This window comes from Squalius cephalus (assembly GCF_949319135.1).
Source record: "Squalius cephalus genome assembly, chromosome: 6".
Lineage (NCBI taxonomy): Eukaryota > Metazoa > Chordata > Actinopteri > Cypriniformes > Leuciscidae > Squalius > Squalius cephalus.
Window position 1 is genome coordinate 5024374 of NC_137127.1, and position 19458 is coordinate 5043831.

General features: G+C 37.7%; 1 protein-coding gene across 4 annotated transcripts in view; it reads right to left on the reverse strand.

Moving 5' to 3' along the window:
• ryr1b (ryanodine receptor 1b (skeletal)) overlaps window positions 1-15978 on the reverse strand; it is a 120329-nt gene extending 104351 nt beyond the window's left edge. For all 4 annotated transcript variants that reach the window (XM_079873971.1, XM_079873970.1, XM_079873969.1 and 1 more), the window contains exon 1: window positions 15684-15978. In XM_079873971.1, the coding sequence (XP_079730097.1) occupies window positions 15684-15731 (48 nt within the window). In that variant the 5' untranslated portion in view covers window positions 15732-15978. The remainder of the gene's footprint in view (window positions 1-15683) is intronic.
• Between the last annotated feature and the right edge of the window lie 3480 nt (window positions 15979-19458).

Here is a 19458-nt window from a genome sequence, read left to right on the forward strand (position 1 = left end):
TCTCTCTCTCTCTCTCTCTCTCTCTCTCTCTGCCCTGGGCCTTCCCCCACTCCTCAGCATTGCTATTTTAGGCGAGTGCACCTGTCATTCTCACATTCCCCTCCATTGCTGACTGGCAGATAGTTCAGAGGCTCTTTCAGGGCAGAGGAGGGTCTGAGATCCCACAGCCACACAGAAAACCAAGCATTAACTACAACATACTATTATACTACAACAACTTCTTCAACGGCTGAAACCTGTCACACACCGCTCTGCGGAAAGCATTATGAAAAAAGACTTAATAGACTGCTGGTATTCAAGAAGATTAAAAGTGACAGTATACAGATATTGTTGCAAAATATTTCTTTTTTTAAATAAATGCTGTTCTTTTTAACTTTCTATACATCAAAGAATCCTGAAAAAAAAAAGTATCATGTTATGTTTTTAACATAATAAATGTTTCTTGAGCAGCAAATCTGCGTATAAGAATGATTTCTGAAAGATCATGTGACACTGAAACTAGAGTAATGATGCTGAAAATTCAGCTTTGCATCACAGGAAAAACGTACATTTTAAAATATATAGTTTTTCTTTTAAATGTAATATTATCATTTACAATGTTGCTGTATTTACTGTATTTTTCTATTGTTAAAAACATTTAAAAAAAAATATTACTGACCCCAAACTGCACTGTTTATACAAATGTTATTCACATTATTTTTATGAACTCCAAAATATATGATTTAATCATTTTCATTTATAAACATGTGAAATGATTCATTGCAATTGACAGTTTACACTAAATTAATCAAACCTACCAACGTTAAACTTTGCTCCTGAAGTTTAAAAGGGTCATGACATGGATTTTTATTTTATTTTAATATTTTCCTTGAGGTTCACTCATGTTAATTAAGTTTTTAGCGCACACACACACACAAAAAAAACATATGTGGAAAAATGATTATTTTCAATCCTCATTCTGAAATGATCCGTTTTAAGGCGCTGCTCCTTTAAGGCTTGTCAGTAAATGGCCACTGTTATGAATGGCTAACGTCACAGCATAGGAAACAGTATTAACACCCACTCGCTATTGCACGAGTTGCTGCTTCATCTTTCAATAAAAGCTTCTTTCCGAACTCTCCATTACAAATGCTCTGAACAAACATAATCCTGTGACCCAATCCATGACTATCCACAAACTATTCACTTGTTCCTGACGCTGGTATCCTTTGAAGTGTCTACAGAAATGAGCAAACGAGCTGTTTAAACATCAAAGCGAACGTTCTTACACTCTTCCATTTGTCCTGTTGTCTACAGACTAAAGTGTGTGGAGTGTGTCAGAAACTGAACACACATCTGTACACTGTATCACTGTAGACAGCGTCAGACATTATAATGGCTTTATTTGCTTTTGGTGCGAACCTCACATCCAGTAGGCGAATGTCAGCCGTTAAGCGACTGAACGCCAGTGGGCGGGGCCTATGGTGTGATGATGTAGAACTGGAGGCAGTAATATACAAATGAGGGCCTATTTGACAGTGTGACGTCACAACCCCACAGTATCCAAACAAGCCCTTTTTGAAGCTTGATTGAATACATTTTTTGTTTATATGAGAAGGAAGTTAAGGTTTAAAACTTGCAGGATGTTTTAATGGTACAAAGAACTCTTTTATGTCAAAAGATAAAGGCAAATTTGATTTCTTATGTCATGACAATTTAAGTCATTTAATCTAGCCTATTAAAACAGAGAGAGAGAGAGAGAGAGAGAGACACAGAGGCAGAGACAAAGACAGAGACAGAGACACAGAGACAGAGATCGCAAAACTAGTCTAATGACGTGGTCTTTAAGAAACATATAATGGTCAAATAAAAAAGTAAACTAAAATCATTGCAATATTCACTTTATATGAATATATTTGCTCAGCGAGTGAAACAGCTCAATATTTTTTGTTCACAAAATACTACATTTGCAGTGTAACATCTGACAAAACGTAAAAATAAAAAAAATCTCTTGATATTAAAATACTGACTAATGGCACAGTGATGGAAAAACAAAACAAAAGACAAACTTTGGTGTCACTTGCAAAAGAAGATGAAGAAGAATCAAAAGTTCCAATGCAAACTTTTACTCAAAATATAAATCAAACTGGTACATAGAAGACGGGCAGAGGGTTCACACACACATAATACGACGTAGATCGGACCATGAAATAGGTAACACACAGGGCTTAAATACATAGGGAAACAGATCAGGGAAACAAGACTAATGAGGAAACAGGTGTGACAGATGAACTAATGAAAGGTTACCGTGGAAACAAAGGAGTGGCGGGAAAACAGAACAAAGGAAGACGTGACTAATGAAAACAAGACTCAGACAGAAACACAACTGTGATTTTGGATGCCAACTGCCGTAAAACACCAAAGAAGAAGAAGAAGAACACAACTGTGACATTTGGTTGATAAAACAAACAAATTGTGTACTCAGGCCTAGTAACTACTATCTCTCTGTCCCAGGGGTCTATATGAGAGGCACTTATAAAGGCTCTCATCACTGATGCAGTTTCATCAACTGTTGAAAACATCTAGAGCCCTTAAACATGAAACATCCGCAGTTTTATGAGTCATAACCATGACTTCACCAACAGAATTTTAATAGTTTGACTCACAGAAGCTCGATCATGTGCTTATGGGTCATTGTTTAGAGAAATATAACATAATCCTAATGAATATTGGATCTTTGTTTATCCAACGAGAATTAGATTGCATTATTTCCACACAGAAAAGGCTCAAAAAGAGACATTTCACCTAAAAATGAAAATTCTGTCATTATTTACTGACCCTCATGTCGTTCCAAACCTGTTTGACTTTCTTTCTTCTGTGGAACATATAAGTAAATATTTTGTGAAATGTCTCTGTGTTTTTTGTCCAAACATTGGAAGTCGAAGGTAACCAAAACTGTTTGGTTCCCAACAGTCTTTAAAATATCTTCTTTTGTGTTCTGCAGAAGAAAGAAAATCATACATGTTTGAAACACCATGAGGGTGAGTAAATGATGACAAAATCTTTATTTTTGGGTAAACTATTGCTTTGATGTTGTCAATGAAGAGAGTACTAGTATTATTTCTATGCAAGTTAGCCAGCTTTCAGATTGTTCTGTTACTTTTACAAAACAAAGACCCAACAATCCAGAAACATTCAATCAAACATTTAAAGCGGAGAATATATACTAATCTTATATTCTAATTTCAAAATTGGGCAGATAACATTGATGTTCACTGTAACAATCCAGGTAAAGATGAGGAAATTACATTGTATTTCATTGCTCCCTTCAACAAGTGCAATGAAATACAACATAAGTTGAGTGAACTTCCTCTCTGCACTCAACTTTAAAACTTGCCTTCTTTGAACCCTGCATGTCGTCACATTTACCTAACATATCTACGATCAAACACATTTCTTACCTGAAACTTGTTTAAACATCATATGACATTTATGACAAAAATGTGACAAAACAAAACAATTTGAATTATCCTGTTTATACGTTAACTCAAACTCTCCCACCATCTAGCTTCAAAATGAATCACAAGGATTCATCACCCTGGGTCACATGACTGTAAAGGATACAATTACTTCCTTGAAGTGACCATTGCATGTTTGGAAAGCCCCAAAAACGCCATTTGGAATTAGCCCTTATGCTTTCAAAGTTTAGCCTCTCCGAAATCGCCTACCCTACCTTTAATTATGTAAAATACTTAATTACTAAATAATCGATTTTGTCAGACAAACTCTACTTTAAAGGTTAACTGAACTATCAAATGTATAGAAAAAGTTAATATGTGACCCTGGACCAAAAAAACATTCACATGGGTCAATTCTTTGAGATTGAGATTTATACACCATTTGAACACTGAATAAATAAGCTTTCCATTGATGTATGGTTTGTTAGAATATGACAATATTTGGCCAACTATTTGAAAATCTGGAATCTGAGGGTGCAAAAAAATCAAAATATTGAAAAAATCGCCTTTAAAGTTGTGCATTTATGTTCGCGATTGTGATGCATTCACTCACAAAAATAAATGTTTTATATATTTACGGTAGGAAATTTACAAAATATCTTCATGGAACATGATCTTTATTTAATATCCTAATGATTTTTGGCATAAAAGACAAATAGATAACTTTGACCCTTACAATGTATTGTTGGCAATTGCCACAAATATACCCGTGCGACTTCAAATTCAAATTCGTCAGATTTTGTGATCCAGGGTCACATATGAGGGTCTGATCACTGATGATGCACTTGAATAATTGGTGTTTTTGGTTAAAACAAGGGAATACATTTTTGTTATTCCAAACTCATAGACGTTTTAGCTAATGTTTTTGATTGTATTTTGTTGTAAAAGTTGTGTTATGATTTAAGTCATCATTATGATGATTAGTGTTATCTTCCGTGAAGTTTCTTCCATTTCTTCCAACTCAAAGAAATAACCTTTTTCATTTTGCCCAACAAACTGCTACCCAAATTAGACAAAGGAAGTTCTACATCAATATTGTAATGTTAATGCTCAGATTAATTTAAAATGCTACTTGAATACACAAGTAAAAAACATAATTTTTGACTTTATTATGTTTGATGAAAGCACAGACCAACTTAATATAACAGTTTTGTAATGTGGACTCATGCATTTTCTATAAAGCTGCTTTGAAATGATGTATATTGTGAAAAAAGCTATACAAATAAATGTGAATTGAATAAAAAAAATTTCCAGCAGTTGAGTATTCTCTCCTGAAGCTTGTAGCTTTTTTCATTTCGTTTTATTTTAAGACAACTTTGTTACAGTGCAATTACACAAATAATTACCGAATAACATTAAGTAATACTTAGGGTTAAGGTTAGCGTTAGGTTTAGCTGCTAGTAATGCATAATTTACTGTTATTACTATAGTAAGTACATGTATAGTGTAACACTACAACTTAAAATAAATTATCAACTTGATTTTTTACAGTGTAGATTAATAACTCTGTAAATAACTATTGTGAACATAGCATAGCAATGAAAGAAATGAGCCTTTGCTGTTACAAATAAACATCATGAATTGAATAAATGACTTAAAAAACACATAATATTGATGATGAGTGGATAAAATATTCTGCAATGACTGTTTTTAATGTCATATATTCATGTTGGTGCCAAGATCTACATCTACATTTATGCATTTAGCAGATGCTTCTACTCAAAGCGACTTACAACAGAGGAACATGAGAAAAGCTACAAAGCTGCTATGTGTGTAATAATTTGAACCATGAGTAATTTTCCTTCACACATTACAGTGCAGTAGTGGACTCAAGGGGTCAGCAAACGTTTCTGGCTGACGTAAGCGAGTTTCTGGAGTGCTAGCAGAGGGAACACCTGTTTATTGTAAAGATGTGGTCATGACAGAGCACACAAATCTATGTCTCTGAACAGATGGTCTGTTAGGGCTGAGGTGTAGATTCGATCATCTGTGGGCTAAGCAAAATATAAGCCCAAGGAAGACTGCTGCTTTACACACTCAAGACCTGAGGAATCTTCTGAAGAGCTCCTGGTCTAATCCTCCATCTCACACACACACACACACACACACACACACACACACACACACACACACACCTCACACTCTGCCCATGAAGAGTCCCCTGTGACGGACAGGCCATTATTGTGGGCTCTATCTGCATAACTGAGCACTAAAATTAGTGCTTCTAGATCCTTCTCGCCTCATTTCTGAGGCTGATCATCACACAAATCCATCTTAAGAGAGAAAACTTACAACATTTTAAATAAATCAGTTAAACACCTTAATACCATATTTCTAAGAGTGTGAGATGTTTAAATGCTCATTATGTCACAGTAGTGATGGAGTACTCGAGTCCCTAATCTCTGGACTCCTGACTTGACTTGGACTCGCGGACTTGAGCATTCATCAAATGAATGACGGTGGATGAAGTTTCTGACTAAATTGGTTATAAAAATTTGATATAAGATGTTACACTTTTCCTGTTTTGGGCTCCAAGATCAGCCGGGATCTCTTTTTTCCCTCACAGCCACACATACGCTTCTCAGTCGGACACCGCTACCGCGCGCTCGCTCTCCTTGCATGACAACACACTCACTGACGTCACTCACTTAACGCTGCATTCTCGCTCTTACTTTCACTAGTGCATGATTCGCAGGCTCCCTCCCTAATACATGTTCACATTTGGAAAATTACTGTGTTGCAAAGTGTATATGTAATCAATGAAAAAAATATGCTGTGGCAGAAAAAAATCTGTAAATAAACTCCCTTTGCAATCGTGAAAGTGGTGTCATTTTTGTTTAATGTAGACCCTCTTTTATAATTATATCAGCTCTTTAAAGGTGCCAGAGTGGAGAAATGTAGGCAGTCTTGAAATATAACACAGACTCAACCTTGATGACTCGACTTGGACTCGAACAATGGGGGCTCGAGACTCGATTCTGACTCGAACTCAGGTAATGGTGACTCGACTCAGACTCTTCTTTGGTGATTCGGACTCAAACACTGGGGGCTCGAGACTCGATTCGGACTTGAACTAAGGTAATGGTGACTCGACTCGGACTCGACTCTGACTCTTCTTTGGTGACTCGAGACTCGACTCGGACTCGAACACTGGGGACTCGAGACTCGACTCGGACTCGAACTAAGGTAATGGTGACTCAACTCGGACTCTTCTCTGGTGACTCGAGACTCGACTTGGACTCAAACACTGGGGACCCGAGACTCGACTCGGACTCGAACTAAGGTAATGGTGACTCGACTCGGACTCAAATCGGACTCTTCTTTGGTGACTCGAGACTCGACTCGGACTCGAACACTGGGGACTCGAGACTCGACTCGGACTCGAACACTGGGGACTCGAGACTCGACTCGGACTCGAACACTGGGGACTCGAGACTCGACTCGGACTCGAACACTCGACTCGGACTCGAACACTGGGGACTCGAGACTCGACTCGGACTCGAACACTGGGGACTCGAGACTCGACTCGGACTCGAACACTCGACTCGGACTCGAACACTGGGGACTCGAGACTCGACTCGGACTCGAACACTCGACTCGGACTCGAACACTGGGGACTCGAGACTCGACTCGGACTCGAACACTGGGGACTCGAGACTCGACTCGGACTTGAACTAAGGCAGAGCCATAGAGAGAAAGAGTTGCGACACTCTTTGATGTCGCCGCTATGGCTGTCACGTGGTTCATGTAAGCCACAATAGTTCCAAAACATACGCTGGCTGTCATGTTCTTCTATGGGACAGACAGCAGCGATTGCATTATTGAACGGTAAATATAAAATAAAACACACACTGTAGTACTTTTTCAGCTGTTATTGCATTATTGCATTTTGTTAATGTCAGTTTTGCATTTGGAGATAAGTTTTAGGCTATATTTTTGGAAGGAAAAGCTTATATTGTTCATGTTCGCATGGGTAGTAGCACTGGCTTTAGCGGCTCTAACTTAACTTTTCCATATCATTCATCTGATGATGGACGTCTCATGATATTTATTTTAGCACAACTGGGCTGTATTAGGCTATCGATTCCTGTGATTTTGCTTATAAATTTTGATTCAGCCATTAGCCTACCTTCGTGATCACGCAAAGAGGTCTGCCGTGGCGGTCCGTTCAGAGTTCACTTAAATATTTTTTATTAAACAATGACAGACAACAAAAATGTGTGCTCGTGTGAGTGTGTGTGAACAAGAAAAACAAAAACCAGGGGCAGGTGATCCATGAAACAGACAGGACTGGTGATCCCATAACAATCATAGAGGTCCAGCATTGTTCTCACAAGCCGCTTCACTCAAGACAATAAAACATAATGAAAAGTTAGTATATCCCAAAAAATAAAATAAAATAAAAGTTGCTATAAACGTGGTAGCAATTCATTACAGAACTCGTACTGTCACAGCTGACGAAGTCGCACTAGCTAGTAGGCAGTGCTTGAAAATTGGTTGAAACAACCAACATAAAATATAAATAATTACGCTGTGCATGTACAAATGAAGACCAGTATAAGCATCGCAAAGGGCCTCTGATACAATATAGACAATTCAAACGAGGTCGATATTTCAGCAACTTAACTCTGGAACAACTCGACGCGCAGCAATGTACTGTAAGTGAATGGTGTCCAACGCCCAAATGACAGTGTTTGGAACTATTCCGATCTTCAAATCCCGGAAGTAGGCGGTTAAAAGCGCCGCCATTTTTTACAACGGAGGTCTATGGGAGTGTCGCAACTCTTTCTCTCTATGGCTCTGAACTAAGGTAATGGTGACTCAACTCTGACTCTTCTTTGGTGACTTGAGACTCAACTTGGACTCGAACACTGGGGACCCGAGACTCGATTCGGACTCGAACTAAGGTAATGGTGACTCGACTTGGACTCAAATCGGACTCTTCTTTGGTGACTCGAGACTCGACTCGGACTCGAACACTGGGGACTCGAGACTCGACTCGGACTCGAACACTGGGGACTCGAGACTCGACTCGGACTCGAACTAAGGTAATGGTGACTCGACTTGGACTCAAATCGGACTCTTCTTTGGTGACTCGAGACTCGACTCGGACTCGAACACTGGGGACTCGAGACTCGACTCGGACTCGAACACTGGGGACTCGAGACTCGACTCGGACTCGAACTAAGGTAATGGTGACTCGACTCAGACTCTTCTTTGGTGACTCGAGACTCAACTCGGACTCGAACACTTCTTTGGTGACTCGAGACTCAACTCGGACTCGAACACTTCTTTGGTGACTCGAGACTCAACTCGGACTCGAACACTGGGGACTCGAGACTCGACTCGGACTCGAACTAAGGTAATGGTGACTCGACTTGGACTCAAATCGGACTCTTCTTTGGTGACTCGAGACTCGACTCGGACTCGAACACTGGGGACTCGAGACTCGACTCGGACTCGAACACTGGGGACTCGAGACTCGACTCGGACTCGAACTAAGGTAATGGTGACTCGACTCAGACTCTTCTTTGGTGACTCGAGACTCAACTCGGACTCGAACACTTCTTTGGTGACTCGAGACTCAACTCGGACTCAAACACTTCTTTGGTGACTCGAGACTCAACTCGGACTCGAACACTGGGGACTCGAGACTCGACTCGGACTCGAACTAAGGTAATGGTGACTCGACTCAGACTCTTCTTTGGTGACTCGAGACTCAACTCGGACTCAAACACTTCTTTGGTGACTCGAGACTCGACTCGGACTCGAACTCAGGTAATGGTGACTCAACTCGGACTCAACTCGGACTCTTCTTTGGTGACTCGAGACTCGACTCGGACTCGAACACTGGGGACTCGAGACTCGGTTCGGACCCAGTTGGTGACCTGACTACAACACTGTGTCACAGTAGCCACTAAACTAACTCCCTTTCTCTCTCTTTACCCTTATTTTGTTCTCTATTACTCTATGCACAAATCAATCAATTATCATTTAGAAGTGATTACAGGCTCCAATTCACAATTCTTAGATGCTTTTATGCCTCATGTGCAACACACACATGTAAAAACACACACATGCTCGCTGTCCTCCCTATGGATTCAGGCAAAGACGAAGTAGGACACAGACTCTCTTGCTCTCCCTCCTGAGTGTCAGGCGCTTATAGTGGTGGAACTATAAAAGGAAACGGCTGTTATAGCCTGGAACCCGAATACCCCCTCAAATGCACTCCAACACCACTGATGCTATTCTCTCTCTCTTTTCCATCGCTTTATTTTCAACACCTTTAAGGAGCTCAGTAAAACCTGGATAAAGCTATCCGGTAGCATTCGCATTCGTCTCAACAGCAGTGGCTTGGCTGCTGCAGGACCTCCTTTGAAAATATGGCATCTTTGGTATTGGGTATTTTGGTCACACTTTAGATTAGGGTCCAGTTCTCACTATTAACTAACTATTAACTACGACTTTTGCCTCAATAAACTCCTAAATTCCCGCTTATAATTAGTTAGTAAGGTAGTTGTTAAGTTTAGGTATTGGGTAGGATTAAAGGATGCAGAATATGGACACGCAGAGTAAGGCTTTAATGTGTCAATTATAAGAACAAATAGACAATATCCTAGTAATATGCATGCTAATAAACCACTAGTTAATAGTGAGAATTGGATCCTAAACTAAAGTGTTTTTTATTTTAAAAAAATGTGTCAATCACCTGAGCCATCAAATGCATTGTGATTCTGGAGCCGCATGAAAATTATGTCATGACAACATTAGCCGCTTTTGCACCTTTGGTCCAAACCATTCGGAAAACAGGGGGTGCTTTCACAACTGAGCGTTTGTTTCCGAACCTGATGCGTTTTCTCCCTTGGTTTGGTTCGTTTAGGCATATGTAAACACGTCAATCCGCACCAAAACAATCGCCCAAAGACCACCTGAACGATGTTGTCTCGGCCCGATTGCAAATGAAACTCTGGGGTGTTTCGCTTGAGGTGTGAAAGCAATTCGACCCAAAGGCCCAAATGGTATTATAATTAATAACGGGAAATGTGCTAAATAAATAGCAGTAGTGTCTGATTCTGTGAGTGAGCACAGTAAGCTCTCACAGTTGAAAACAAAAAGAGCACCTCTTCATCTTAAAATGTTGTGTAATTGCAAGAATGCTGTCCCATGAAGCCTTGAATCCTGCTCTAGCTGCATTATAACATTCATATGTTTGCGTGTGTCTTGACACAGATAACCTCTAGACAGCACTGCGAGATCCATAGAGAGCGTGATTGAATTTGCTGCAGTATTAATACGAATGTAGTATATAATTTAACAGCAGGAATGACGGCTACATTCATATACTCGACAGTTACAAATAAAGCCACAATAAGCTCATGGAGCGAACCTGTCAAGCATCGTGATGGATGATGCAGAGGAAAAACTGACTAATAAGAAGACAGTTGTACTCACATGTGACTTGCTTAAACACATTTTGGCATGCTTTGAACAGTTGCCTTGTGAAAGCGAACCGAACCAAGAAGAAAATGCAACATTGTCACAAATTAAGTCTTTGTTTCAGAACTAAACAAATAATCTGTAGGTGTGAAAACACCCAAAATGTACCTAACCAGGCTCAAGTGGAAAATAACTGGAACCATTCCTTACCGCTCTGCCCAATGGTAGAAAAGTGGCTATTGATTGCATAATGGCACCATAAGGGGCAATTCACAAAGAACAGGGCAGTGGAACGGGAATAAAAATGCAAGGTCTAGGGACATGTTTTTTAAAAGTTTAACTTCTTTTAAGTTTTTACATAGACAGAAACAATGGGAAAGTAGTGCAGAACGGCCCCTAAGAACACTAGGGATGTAACATTATTGTGAAAGAGTGCCATGGCATGTCTCAGAAACCGAAGATGTCAGTAAAAAAAAAAAACAAAGGGCTTTCCTGAAAGGATTCCCCCAAGGACACACACACTGTTGAGCCCTTCAGAAAACTGCCAGTTCTTGACTGACCCACACATGCTGAGTCACTGTATGGATTACAGCAGGTACACACACTCTCCACACAGCACACAATACCTCCTTCATTGCACTTTAAATCTCACATAAACAACACACTTCATTAGTATGATGCTGGGATATTGTCATATATGCAGATAAAAAAATAATTTTTGTTTTTTTTTGTTCTTTTAACAACAGTTAAGTAAAAAGCAGAAAAACTAATAAAGATGGATTTCTACTACAGGGTCCATAATTATTCAATCACAGTGACAGAATATGTTCTCTCATACATATGTACTACATATACTCTCCTCTTTCCCTTCCACTCATCCCTCTTTTCCAGTCCTCATCCAGTGATATAAAAAAAACAACAGGGCGAGTAAGTGGGAGTTAAGAGGAAGAAGTGGGCCATTTTTAACACACACACACACACACACACACACACACACACACACACACACACACACACACACAAATATAGTCAAAGAGTTCCTTCACACCAGATGACACTAAACATCAGCCATAAAACACAACTAAATTAATTATTCATGTAAACGAAGGAGCAAAATGTTCATTCGAAATCTAATGATGCCTGTAAAAAACCTTCACTTCTATAGTCTGCATCCTTCCCGACAACAATACAAAAATGTCTTTACGCACGTGTGGGCTCAGAACAGCTGCGAGACTTTGTATTGGTGTCTCGTGAAGAATATAAAAATCTGACCTTTGATCGTAAAGGCGTGAGGGATTCTTTGCAGCATTGTCATCCACATAAAGCTCTAATTAGCATTCCTAAATGAGGCATGAGGGAGTATTATGAGAGATCCGCTGATCCCACTGGCCAAATGGATTGACAGTCGTCCAGACTGTCGTCTTCAACATCCAAAGCATCAATTTATAAAACTGTCAGCTACAACTAGAAATTCTGATTGGATGCTATATTGCTTGGCAACTGTAAATGTTATTTTTACTGTAAATTATTGGAAATTATTTTTAGAATATTTTTTTTAAATAAAAAAATCAAACCTACTAGCTAAATTACTCAAGTTACTCAGAATTACCTTCTTATTTATATAATTATCTAATAAAAGAAAAGGAAATGCCACGTACTGCTTAATTATTAATACATTTAACTGTTAATGGTACATTGGTGTTTTTCATTTTCTTCATATTTGCCACCATTTTACAAGCAATATTATAAAAAAGGACTTTGTGTCTAGGGATTTTATCTCAGTTAAAGCCTGGTAATAGTTTTTTAGAAAATAAGAACACCTCTTACCCATGATAAAAGTCCCTGCAACACACAGCCTTGAGAGCCTTTTGCATTAATAATCTATAACCTTCTTAGGAACCTAACCTATTTAATGTGATTTTTGACATTAGCTAAATGCCATTTTCAACAAAAGAAGGAGCCAAGGGTCCTTTATATATTAAATGAATTAACCATGATTTATTTTGTGATTCCAGAAGTTTCAAGAACAGTATGTTCTTCAAAAAAAAAAAAAAACCTGAAGAACTGCTAATAAAACATTCAGTACTAGGATTAAGAGATATAACCAGTTTAGATGGAAAGGATCTCAAGCTGAAGACATTTCTGTAGCTTTACCCATTAATAGACACGGTAAATTCCAGCACAGCTTCAACAACCATCATGAAACGACCCTCCACAATAGATGATGCTTCACAATGAACTCTGTTAGAGAGCTACATATGGCAGTTTATTAGCGCAAACATTTAGGCGAGATAAATGTAATAATTTTTTTGGGGGGGAAAAATCTAATTTAAAGCTACACTGTGTAATTTTTTTAGTTGATTCTTAGCAAAAAACACTTAGTTCTTTCAAAAATATATGTGCTCATTAATGTATATTTACTTCTTTCAAGTAATAAAGTATTCTCTTAAGTTTATAATCTGCCATTGAAAGTACATACGGGTGAGGGGTTCGAATGCCGGTCGCCATGTTGCCCCTCCATCTTGAAACTACATTAGCCAAAGAGGGACATACCTGTAAATTCAAGCTTCGCCTTTCACGCTTTACACTCAGTGACACCGTGACGAATGCGAGGGGGGGATTACTCGTGACTGCCGGCAGATTTGAAAGATTGCTGAAGGAGGATCACGCCTATTTTCGAGGACATGTAGCAGAGTATAAAGAGAGAATTAAAACGTCAACGCAACAGGCAAATCAGCAAGACCAAAGTCAATACTGGAGTAACTTTTCCCAGATGGAAAGAGCTCATGAGGAGCAAAGATTTTAAAACGGACGCCGAAGTTGCCTGCTTTCTTCTCGACAGGTAATTCAGCCTATTTGTGTAAATTCGAAGTTTTATAGTTGCTTGTCTAACCATAGCATGGTTGTGCATAACGCCAGAACGACCTCTAGTATAACTTGCGTTACTTTTCCTCGCGTCAATGGTGAAAAAGTATTTTTACCTTGTAACATAAATCTGTGCTGCGACGGATCACAGGTGATGAATAGCAATTGGACGAAGTCGAACTGGAAGCCATGTTAATCTTGGAATAATACGGCCACTGTAGGAGTTAAAACACCCTCGAAATTGAAAGGAACAGAAATTAATATTCACTGGGTAATCATATACAATTTCACCGCTAGATGGGGGAAATTATCACACAGTGTAGCTTTAAAAAATCCCCCCCTAATTTCCAAAATGAAATTAAAGGATATTTCACCGCTGGAAAGATGAATGTGTATTTAAATTGGGTCATTTATGTAGTAGAAATGTGAAATTAGTTTAGAAGTTGGTGTCTTCTAGACTGAGAAAAGCCAGAAAATGTATTTTTGGCTCATGTGGATGAAAGACTACAACTCCCAGAATGCACTTGCTTCGCTGCCCTACGAGGACACTCCCAAGCCACGCCTACCGGTTACAGAGGGCAGTGTCGGAAGAAATTATACAACTAGGCTACTAGTCGACTCGAAACTGAAAAGACAGCGTTTAATCGTGAGATCCCCCTATGGGCGGGTTGAAGACATGCGGAACGAGCTCCTCCTACTGGCTGTAGTCTCTCGCCTCTGGACAAAAAAGCCTCCATGATACAAAATAACGATTTTTGCGTCATCTGAGGTTTTTTTCCAGAAACACAATACAGAAATCTCTCGTCTCAGGGGGACATGAGTGAGGGAAGCACGGTCATTCCAAAATACTACCGGGTTTCTACTGATACAAAGCTTAATGCTAATCGGTGAAGTATCCCTTTAAGGCCCTGAATATATTATTTTTTATGACTTTTAAGTTATCGTGTGGCTGCCATTGGAAGTTTGCTGAGGCCCCCTAGTGGGCCCCGGCCCCTAACAATCTCAGTTTCAAATGTCTCTTAATCTCCTAATTTGTCACAAATGCTGTATAATTCCAATTCTTCTTGTACGCCCTTTTCCGCCCCGAGTCCGTCCAACTGTGTAGATTGTGTGTGCACTGCTCAGTTTGAGATGAGGGCAGAGGCCAGCTGTCCCCCCTCAAGGAGCGTCTTACTCTCCACTTCTAAAAGTCTCTCCTTTCCTGAGGTAAAAATAGCTAACGATGCAAACAGATGCACCGGCCGCTGTCCATCCACACACATCCACATACATCCATCGGATGACAGAATCTTCTGGAAGAATATGTGGAAAGATGCAGCACTCACAATATATGAGTTCACAGTCAGCAATAACAAAAGCAGGACATGTCCCTGATAAGAGACGTCGTCCCTCACTGAGTTGTTAGGCAGACTTTCAAGTCCACAAGCAGATCAGAAGACAAGTGGGCCACCATAAAAATAGTCAACTAAATACAGGATGAGAAACGGGCTTGTAAAATTGTCCAAAAACACCACAGTATTACACAATTCAGCCTGAATAAGCCAGGAGAGTGTGGATGGGGGAGTTAACACAATATATATTAGGGTGTCAAGCACTTGACAAATAAATTAGCATGCATGCTTAAAATCGACACTCGCAATGCAGGAACATTCCTAACAATTTACAACAGCAATAATGTAACCAAAAGTTCAAGATTGAGGTGAACCAGATATAAAAGTTCAAGAATGTTGCATTTTAATATTTACCTACACTACTTAACCACTAGTCTAAATACTGGGGGGAGACATGATAGTGAAAAAATAGTTCATTTTTGTTGAGATTCAACTTTGAGTCCTTCGCAAACAACATTATTATTGAGTCAAAAGCAGGTCAAGCGACACTTACCGTCCGTAGGAACTGTATCTCTTCATCTCCCCCCTCTCCCTCTGCCATCCTTCTCCGAGGGTTATTCGCAGCTCCTCAGGAGAAATCAGAAAATCCTTCCGTTTTGTCTTCAGTGTTTCAGTGTCTTCTCTCTCTCTCTCTCTCTCAGTGTGTGTGTGTGTGTGTGTGTGTGTGTGTGGGTGTGCTGGAGGACAGCGTGAGTCCTCCTGTAGCTCTCACGGTGGAGTGAGAGAGAGTGACAGAAGATTCAGCACTGCTCCTCTCTCTCTCTCTCTCTCTCTCTCTCTCTCTCTCTGAGATCCTGCTCTACCTTCTTACACACTCACACACTGCAACCATATTTGCACAAGTGGGCCACCCCCTTTGCCTAAAACTGATCCTCGCACAAGTCTAATGAGCTATAAATGGAAAATGTGCTTGTGTGTGATGATGTCTGGCGGAGAAGACACTAAGACACACATGTACTCATACAGGCATACACGAAATCAGAATTACAGCAGAATTCATCAAGATCTACATTGGTTGAGTTTTCCAGAACTAGTGATAGAACTATAACGATATTTGTGCACAAACACACACGGTAAACGGCTCGACCACAGTGGAGTCCTGGCGTGAGCCGCACTCAGACAGATATATTGGGCACAGATGTGTCCTCAGCACGCGCTGTGACTGAAGCAGAACACAGACGGCCAATTAACACAAACACATTCAAATCAATGAATTTTTATTCTGGCACCGTATTTGAAATAAACATCAATATATTAATGAATATTAATGTTCTGGTTATATATATATATATATAACCAGAACAATAATATTCATTAATATATTGATATTTATTTTTAATACAGTGCCAGAAATAGAGTTCTTAAAAAAATAATTATAAAAAAAATAATTATAACATTTTAAAATGTATTTTTAGGCAGCAATTAGGTTAAAAATAATAATAATAATAATAATAATAATAATAATAATAATAATAATTATATATATATATTAAAAATATATATTTTATTTTTTTACCTAATTGCTGCCTAAAAATACATTTTAAAATGTTACAATTATTTTTTTTAAATAATAATAAAAAAACAATAAAAAAAACAATTATATATATATATATATATATATATATATATATATATATATATATATATATATATATATATATATATATATAATTATTATTATTTATTTTTTTTTTTCAACCTAATTGCTGCCTAAAAAATACATTTTAAAATGTTACAATTATTGTTTTTATAATAATTTTTTTAAGAACTCTATTTCTGGCACTGTATTTAAAATAAATATCAATATATTAATGAATTCAGATTATATATTTGTTTTTATATATATAGTTTTTTTATTTATATATAATTATAAAAAATATGTTCTTTATATATTAATATCTGTTATCATTATATATATATATATATATATATATATATAATTTATAATTATATATATAAACCTAATTGCTGCTTAAACAACTGATTATATTAAAAATATATATATTTATATATTTTAACAAATATAGATTTTAAATGCAACAATTATTTAAATTAGTTATATTAATAATAATAATAATCATAATAATAATTATATATATATATATATATATATATATATATATATATATATATATATATATATATATATAAACCTAAACCTATAATAATAATTATAGGTTATAATAATTAGGTTTATATATAAATATATTTATATATATATATATAAATATATATATATATATATATATATATAATTATTTACAGTGTATATTAAAATATAATTTAGTACATGTAGGATACAAATTGTATTAGAATACAAATGGCTACATGCAGAAATGTAGGTGAAACATTCTCTGAATTCCGCCGTAGTATAATGACTTTTGTCTGATGACCTTTCTCTAATGCAGAAAATCTTTTCGTTTGGAAAATACTGTATACACTATCCACATTATTATGTCATTTTAAGACTCTGGATCAGGAACGAAATGTAAATGATGAAAATAAAATCAACACAACAGCCTAACAGGGCACTGAGCCAGCAGAGATAGATAGATAGATAGATAGATAGATAGATAGATAGATAGATAGATAGATAGATAGATAGATAGATAGAAAAGGCTAATCATATATTCAATCATATTTCCCTGTTCTGCGTGCACAGACACACACAGAGACCACCGGTCGGCTAGACAGAATGACAGCTGCATAAGCAACACACCCCTAAAATTACTCTAGGACAATCAGCCAACGTGCTGCACTCATCAACACACTCACACACACTCATACAGACCACGAACACAATGAAATATGACAGCTGGCATCACTCCTCACCTCCACAATCTCCATCTAAGTGTCATCTCCGTGCGTGTCCCTCCTCTCTCCTAAGCCCAACAGCAACTACATCAGAGTATGGAGTAACAGGGATGCTGATGGATTTTAGGGGAGTCTGAACTTCAGAGAGCATGCTCAGACATCACGTAATGAAGACTGGGAACCCGAGTGCATTTGCTGAGCGCCATCCTGTAGTCCTTCAAAGTCACCGCTAGATGGCAGTGTATCCCCTCATAAACTCTCTACAGAAAGAAAACAGAAGCTAGAATTATTTACAGTAGCCAGACTATGTTTAAATATGATATAATTTATTGTTTTATAATACATAAGACTATGATACATAATAATATAATACTCCTTATATGATAATGAAATAACTTTACTAAAACGCTTCCCGACGGTATTCAGATATTCAATTACGGCTTGACAACTGCATTACGGCTTTTTAAATGAAAAGCTAAACTTAATTGACTTAAACTTACATAGATATTAATGACATTGATAATTAAAAAAAAAAAAGATTAATGATTTCACATTTAATTCCTCCTTTTCCTGAATGGAAAAAAGTCCGATTAGTTTTTCAAAACTTCCGTTCCAACTTGCCTTCATTTCCGGTCGGAAACGAGCTTAGCGACCAATCACAACTTTTATTATTTGAACATGTGATTAAAAAGTAATAATTGATTTGTTTATAAAGATTGTGTATATCTGCTAACTTGTCAACAATTACTTCAAGTGTTTCACCATTTTAATCACCTTGCAGCCTTTTTCTTCTGATCACTTGGACAGGTCTGCACTATGATAAACATTTTTAATGTAGCCTATGTAGTCTCAATTAATATGTGCACATACATTTAAAATAAAAAACAAAATGAGAAACAAAAGAAAGAAACTTTATATAGAAATATAGTCTATACAGGCCTATATATAAGACTGTTTCCTAATACCAAGTTACCACATTTTTTTGTAGAAGCAATAACTTGATAGTAACTATGGTATTTTGGTGGAACCCATAGTTTGCTAATAATATTTGCTACATTTGTGTTCCAACAACAGATGAAGCAATTAATAGCTTGATAGAACCAGTTTCTAGTACTATTTTAGCTGAGGGGACAATTTAGTTTTATTTCTATGAATACACTGATCATTTTTAACACTGATGTCGGGTGCCGATGTGGTTTCCTTGAGTTATGCAATCGCAATTGCAGAATGTGCAGCGATAAACTTGCTGAAAATGTCAAAAAGAGAAAATCTACAAATATAAGCAATTTGAGAAGTCCAGCTCCACCTGTTACTGACAAATACTCCCTCCTCCCTCAGATTTACCTCAGTGAAATAAGCCAGTGCAAGTGCTTCCTTGCCATATGAAAGACTAGTTTAACCATTTGAGGAAGTAAACAAAGGTGGAGTGATGAGCAAGGGCTCTGTTGCAAGTT